At 35.6% G+C, this 8060-nt stretch overlaps 1 protein-coding gene across 1 annotated transcript in view; it reads left to right on the forward strand.

Annotated features, from left to right (window-relative positions):
- Nucleotides 1-8060, forward strand: part of LOC106475928 (N-acetylglucosamine-1-phosphotransferase subunits alpha/beta-like) — a gene marked incomplete at both ends in the record, with an annotated part of 19557 nt that overhangs the window by 9458 nt on the left and 2039 nt on the right. The window contains one exon of the mRNA XM_013936603.1: nt 2635-2825. Within this exon, the coding sequence (XP_013792057.1) occupies nt 2635-2825 (191 nt within the window). The remainder of the gene's footprint in view (nt 1-2634; nt 2826-8060) is intronic.

The following is an 8060-nucleotide window of genomic DNA, read 5'->3' on the forward strand; positions in this document are numbered from 1 at the left end:
AACATGTTCCCTCTTTCAGGCGTGGGGGGCATTATAATGTGACGGTCAAGAGTTGGTGGGGGGGTAGTGTTGATAGCTGCCTTCCCTCTAATCTATCACTTTGAGATTAGGAATGGCTAGCACAAATACTTCTAGCCAAGTTTTGCGCAAAATTCAACAAACAAGTACAACCACTTCATTACATTTCATGTTTCCATGTCCGGCCATGCTCACTCTGATGATTGTGCATCTTGACAATAGTCCTGCACGTCCTCCCTAAGTACTTTCCATAAGCCATCTAGTGTACAAGAAAGACCGTTTCCGAGCTCTAGTTTCAACTGTCCAATCGCACATTCTCCAGCTCTTTGAGGTATGTGACCATTGAATGGGAGGCATGAATAGATGCCTTACCTTTGTGAACTCGCATCTTGTTGGCTTCATTTCCAGACGGAGATCTTTCTTGATTATATTGCATACTTTTGCCTAAGGCACGTGGACGGATTTTAGCACTAACTTTTGTGTTCATGAATTCTCACCTGTTACAGGACGCTGTAATTTGCTTACCACGTCTGGGATATCACTTGTTGTAGGTCTCTTTCTGGGTGGTCATGTTTATCAATATTCCTTTGTTTTCCAATGCTTTTAAGTAGAAGAGATATCCCATATTTGAAATTCTAAATCCCAATATGAACACATCTTGTGTTGGGAATGGTTATCGCATACCTTTCCTGAAAGTAAAGCATCACGGGTGGATAACACTACCTATGAAATGTAGTTCTGATACCTATCGTTCCACAACAGTTTTCTATTGGCAGTGGCTGTATCTGACTTACTGGTTTGCATATTTAGAATTGTTTTAATGTAACGCACTAAACCCTATATTATAGTACATGACAGCGCCGTAAAAATAATAAACAAGTGTCTTTGCTATCGTACAGCGCGTGACCAATCTCTGACACACCGCATAATATTGCTAATATTCGCCAATTCTTCAAAATTTTAATATCAACCAGAATGTATACTTTTAATTTTCCCAAAATAAAGAAAATCCTCGATTCGTACTTAAGGTTTTGGTGATCTGCTATAAGTAGTTGTTATGGTTTAAGCCTAAATGTTAATTACTAATTTTTAAAACTAGGTACTGATTAGTCTTTATCCTACTTTTCGTCTGCTAATCTGCTGCCGTCACCAGGGGAGTCCCAAGAAGGACTGTATCTGTGTTCGTTCTGCGTCGGGATTTTGGTCCCTTGTTAGGATGAGAGAGGGGTAGGTGCTATGTAGACCTCTTCCTCCCTATTGGTGTTATTCTATCCATACTGAAACTGACTCCTAGGTAGTATCCCTTTACTTTGCTGCTTTACACGCGGTATGTTAAAGTATTGTCGACTGTCTGCAATTTTTAATTTAATATATCCTTTTGAGGCCATGTCCTTTCCATGGGGTAATATGAACTTGTTCACTAACGTATGATTGTACCTTCAGTCCTATGCTTGCTATACAGTTCCATGTAGCACCCATACACACACACACAATCCTATTTTAATATAAATGCCCTTTTAAAATAGAGCTATGTTTGTGTCTAGGAATCATTTAGCCTAGCACTGTATAGCCAATTAGTATTGTTACGTCTCTGGTCGTTTGTTAATTTCCCGTATAATTTCTTTCGGATGAAACTTTAGCGATACAAGTCCTTTCTGAAATAAAACTAGTTTATTCGTTCTCAATACAACTTGCAATACAGTGACTGTGGAAATTAAGGTTTGTTTAAGTTATCTATAATTCACAACGATTCACGCACTTTACTTACTCCATGACTCGATTATCTGTCTCTATATCTCCCTATTTGCAATTATCTATGCCATCACTTCTCCTCTCCGCTTTATTTGCCGGGCTTATATATTAAAATAGAGGGTGCCTAGAAAATGCTAGGGCCTTCGTGATCCTTCTAGAATCTCATGACGTGTTACCAGCATCACATGACTTCCGCTGTCGTAACAATACGATAAGTAATATCAGATGGTTTAGATATGTTATTCCTTAACAGTTAGTGTTATGTACATACGATATGTAATATCAGATGATTTACATATTATTTAACACTTAGTGTTCTATACCTACGATATGTAATATCAGATGATTTACATCAGTTATTGTTTAACACTTAGTGTTGTATATATATATATATATATGATATGTAATATCAGATGGTTTACATATTATTTAACACTTAATGTTCTATACCTACGATATGTAATATCAGATGATTTACATCAGTTATTGTTTAACACTTAGTGTTGTATATATATATATATACGATATGTAATATCAGATGGTTTAGATATGTTATTCTTTAACACTTAGTGTTACGTACATATGATATGTAATATCAGATGATTTACATCAGTTATTATTTAACACTTAGTGTTATGTACATACGATATTTAATATCAGATGGTTTAGATATTTTATTGTTTAACACTTAGTGTTACATACATACAATATGTAATATCAGATGGTTTAGATATGTTATTGTTTAACACTTAGTGTTACGTACATACGACATGTAATATCAGATGATTTACATCAGTTATTGTTTAATACTTTCATGCAATAATTAAGTTTCAGTATTCTTATATAAATATATTGTAATCTTAGCAATTAGAAGTCATCGATCATTTGTACAAGACATCTTCAAGAAAGAGCCGAAGACTTTTAGACACTTTTGCTGATTCTTTGCGGCATGTGAATAAGTTGTATAATGATTTCTATGGAAGTGAAACCAGAAAAGTTCCAGCTCACATTGCTCATTTAATTGATGTCGACATAATGAACAGCTTACAAGAAAGGTATGTAGATTCATTACTTGTAGCAGTAAAAAATTTATAGCTATCAATGGAACTCCTTAGTTCTTTAGGGAAAAAACAAGATATATCAAATGATAATTTTTTGATTAGATTGTAATGTAACTTGATTCAACATATATATATATATATACATCGTTCAATAAATGATATAAAAGCTATAACTCTAAAAGGTTTTTTGTTAATGGTGATCAAATATATAGTTGCAGAAAAGCTTAAACAAACTTTTTATAGTTTGTGATCAAAAGAAATTAAAGTCTCAAAAGGAAGAAAATTTGATAATCTGTGACCAGTTTATAGACAGCATAACAGATAAGGATATGTGACCAATTTATAGACACCATAACAGATAAGAACATGTGACCAGTTTATAGATGCCATAACAGATAAGGACTCGTGACCAGTTTATAGATGCCATAACAGATAAGGACACGTGACCAGTTTATAGATGTCATAACAGATAAGGACATGTGACCAGTTTACAGACAGCATAACAGATAAGGAAATTATCTGTTATGCTGTCTATAAACTGGTCACATTTCCTTATCTGTTATGTCGTCTATAAACCGGTCACGTGTCGTTATCTGTTATGGCGTAAATAAACTGGTCACGTGTCCTTATCTGTTATGGCGTCTATAAACTGGTCACGTGTCCTTATCTGTTATGGCATCTATAAACTGGTCACATGTCCTTATCTGTTATGGCGTCTATAAACTGGTCACGTGTCCTTATCTGTTATGCTGTCTATAAACTGGTCACAGGACATGTGACCAGTTTATAGACGCCATAACAGATAAGGACACGTGACCAGTTTATAGACGCCATAACAGATAAGGACACGTGACCGGTTTATAGACACCTTAACAGATAAGGACATGTGACCAGTTTATAGACAGCATAACAGATAAGGAAATGTGACCAATTTATAGACAGCATAACAGATAAGGAAATGTGACCAGTTTATAGACAGTATAACAGATAACGACACGTGACCAGTTTATAGATGCCATAATAGATAAGGACATGTGACCAGTTTGTAGATGCCATAACAGATAAGGACATGTGACCAGTTTGTAGTCGCCATAACAGATAAGGACACGTGACCAGTTTATAGATGCCATAACAGATAAGGACATGTGACCAGTTTATAGACAGCATAACAGATAAGGACATGTGACCAGTTTGTAGACACCAAAACAGATAAGGACATGTGACCAGTTTGTAGTCGCCATAACAGATAAGGACACGTGACCAGTTTATAGACACCATAACAGATAAGGACATGTGACCAGTTTGTAGATGCCATAACAGATAAGGACATATGACCAGTTTATAGACACCATAACAGATAAGAACATGTGACCAGTTTATAGATGCCATAACAGATAAGGACACGTTACCAGTTTGTAGACGCCATAACAGATAAAGGACATGTGACCAGTTTATAGATGCCATAACAGATAAGGACACATACCAGTTTATAGATGCCATAACAGATAAAGACATGTGACAAATTTGTAGATGCCATAACATATAAAGACATGTGACCAATTTGTAGATGCCATAACAGATAAGAACATGAAAATTAGGCTGAAGCGAAGTAGATGTAAGTCTTTAAAGAAAGCTCTGTTGTTAGAACTTGAATCCTTTAAAGTTACAGTTAAACAACTATATGCACCATCTAGAAGTTATGGGATCATGAGGTCAAGTAGTATTGAATCATCTACTCCCTGTGACAATAGTTTAGAAGAAATTAAATAGATTAGTTAGACATCTAGATACATATAATATAAACTAGAAGACAATAGGAATTTCAAGAGTAACTTGAAAGTACATATTATTAGGAACTACAGACCAAAGCCTGTAGGGAATAAAAACTCCTCTCAATAGATACCAGAAAGAAGGAACTGTTATAGATGTGGCATACCTGGCTATTACAGCCAAGACTGTTAGTACACCAAGAAGCCAATACTTTATGGATAAGTGTTCAAATCCAACCATATCATAGGAAGAACAAAGGGCTAATTAGACATTGGGAAATGGGATTCAGCTGGATTTATGTGGCAAAGCTCAGCTCAGAATACCCCATCTGCCCAAGATGGGTTAAGGAATTTATTGTTTAATGAAACCAGTCCATGAATCCACAGATTTATTGATGGGAAGCCTTGCAGTGTATTTATCAACACTGGTTCTACAGAACCAATTTGCTCCAATTGCTAATTAAAGGTGGGAAATTGCTTCCAACATTGGTGAAAGAAGATGTAAATAACAAATAGATATAACGTTTCAGCTAGAGGGAAGTTACCCTTACTGTAGGAAGCAGGGTAATTAATTGACATTGAGAAACAGTGCATATTGAGAGCTGACTTCATGTGGCTACATGGATGTGTGGTTAGGTTAGCTTCAAATAGCTTCACAGTCTATGATCAGCAAATCTCTTTGTACTGTAATATGGTTACTACTCTACAGGTTAAATTTTCTCTAAGAACAAGGATGGCAGTCATTGTACCAAGAGGTGAAATACCAGGTGTTAATAGGAATGGCTATGAAAACAAACATGAAATTTGAAGCAAGTCTGGGTGGGACATTGCAAGATGTGAGGTTGTGTATATGTAGTTTTTCAACATCAGAAGTAGTTGCCTTTGAGGCAAGATGTCAGAAATCTGATATAAGATTGATACTGGAGATGCAGCCCCAATACATCAGTTAACCAAGCAATTTCAACTTGCAATATAGGCTGAGGCTTTGAAAGAGATAAAAACCAAGTAAAATCATGCATTGACAGAATCAAGTATTAGTCCTTGGGCATCAAATATTGTACTTGTGAAGAAGAAGAATGGACCACCATAAATTAAAGGAAGTCACAAAGAATGATGCCTACCCACTGCCAAGGATCCTCCACATATGATTTGAAGAGTGAACATTGGCAAGTGCAAATTAACACAGCAAGTAGAAGAGATAGCCTTTACTGCAGAAAAAGGGTTGCGCTACCAATTGTATTATGTAATGCACCTGCTACATTTCAATGAATAATGGAGTGTGTTGTGTCTGAACTAACCTGGAATGTCATTCTCATCTACTTGGATGACATAATTGCATAAGGTAAGACTTTTGATAATGCTTACAAAGGACTAAGGATGGTTATGGATTGGTTGATGATAGAGAAACCTATGCTTAATCCCAAGAAATGGGAATTGACCATCGACAGATTTGTTTCTTGGAACACACAGTCAGCTGAGAGAAAGTGTCTACATAGTCACTGAGAATTGTCCAATACCAAAGAATCTGCATGATGTAAAATTATTCCTTGGACTGTGCTCTTACTATCTTCATTTTGGAAAATAATTCTCTGACATAACTCATCCACTTTACAAATTACTTGAAAAGCCAAAAAAATATTGTTGGACTTCTGATTGTGAATAAATGTTCAGGAAACCGAAGACAAAATTGACTAATAGTACTGTATTAGCTTACCTAACTCTTGAAAGTTAAGTATAGGTTCTAATAATTGTGCAGGGGGAACAGTGTTATCACGAGTACAACATGGAATAGAACATATGATTGCCTAATATAGCAAGACATTGAAGACTGCAGAAAAAATGTAATGTACTTCTCGGTAAGAATTACTAAGTGTTGTCCTAAGTCATTTCCATCATTACCTACATAGACAAAGCTTACAATTTGGACAGTTCATGTAGCACTGAAGTGGCTGATGGATTGTAACAAAAATCCTGGACAGAACCATGGAAATGCCGACACATTATCCCTAAAACCATGTAAGAATGTAAGCTGTAAAAAGAGGGAAGCATGAGATAATAAAGATTACCAACCTAAAGTATAACAGAGAACAATCAATGGTGAAGAACAAATGTCTTCCAACACTTAGTTGAAATATACTCAGATATAGAATATGAGTTTGAACCAGTTATATTCAGTGGATGAAGAATAACACAGAAAAATCCTTATGGCAAACATTTGCTCCATACAGCCCAAAGTTGAAAATGTGACTACAGTTGGTACTTCCATAGTCTCTACAGTGTAAAACACTATGTCATCTCCACAACCTTACAATGTCTGGACACTTAGATGTCATTACGATACTGAAACAAGTAAGAGAATGCTACTATTCGGTTAGGTTCTGTAGAAAATTGATGCATATTGTGTGAGCTGTGCTGTGAACAATATGGTTCACAGAAGAAACAACATGGGCAGCAACAGCAGTATTGTTAAAAAGTAGTTTTGATACACTTTGTTCCTCTGAAACTTTATATTGGCTGTTGCTGTTAATTGATTTGTTGCTTTCCGTATTCAAAATGGTTTAAATATAATGTACTCAACCTTCTGTACAATGTGGATAAAGGTAGCAGTTGCCATATAACATACACATATAAAGGGAATATTTCACATTTTTCATACCTCTCTAGTGTTTCACTCTTTTCATTTATGGCATCATAATGTTGCGAGCAATCTTGAAACATTTATATTGTTGAAACACTGTGTATTTTCTACTTCCATAAGGAAAGGTTGTATCAAAAAGAAACATATGCATTAATAAGATATAAATATGTGTGTGTTGTATGTACAGAAATGTACATACTAATTATGTTCAACATTTTATGTTACACATTCCACTCTTTTTATTGGAGCTGCTTCTTCCTTTACATGTCCTGCTCAATTTACTGGATATTATAGCTTCTGTTCATGAAGATGGGAAGTCTTAGCATACACTCTCCACTCTTTGTTAATGTACACTTCCAAGACCATGTACAAGTAAGCAAAGGGCACAAAAGGCCATTGGAGCTGCTTCAGAGAATTTGACAGACATGGAGTTTTCAGTTTCTTTCTAATTCAAACAGACATTGAAATTAAGCAATGGCTGGAAGTGAGTGAATCATTTCTTTTCCAACAGTACTGTGATACACACCTAGCTCTTGATCACAGTGTCTTTTATTGTGAATTGGAACTTTTTGTGGCACACACCTAGCTCTTGATCACAGTGTCTTTTATTGTGAATTGGAACTTTTTATGATACACACCTAGCTCTTGATCACAGTGTCTTTTATTGTGAATTGGAACTTTTTGTAATACACACCTAGCTCTTGATCACAGTGTCTTTTATTGTGAATTGGAACTTTTTGTGGTACACACCTAGCTCTTGATCACAGTGTCTTTTATTGTGAATTGGAACTTTTTATGATACACACCTAGCTCTTGATCACA

Source organism: Limulus polyphemus, unplaced genomic scaffold (genome assembly GCF_000517525.1).
Source record: "Limulus polyphemus unplaced genomic scaffold, Limulus_polyphemus-2.1.2 Scaffold9455, whole genome shotgun sequence".
Taxonomy (NCBI): Eukaryota; Metazoa; Arthropoda; class Merostomata; order Xiphosura; family Limulidae; genus Limulus; species Limulus polyphemus.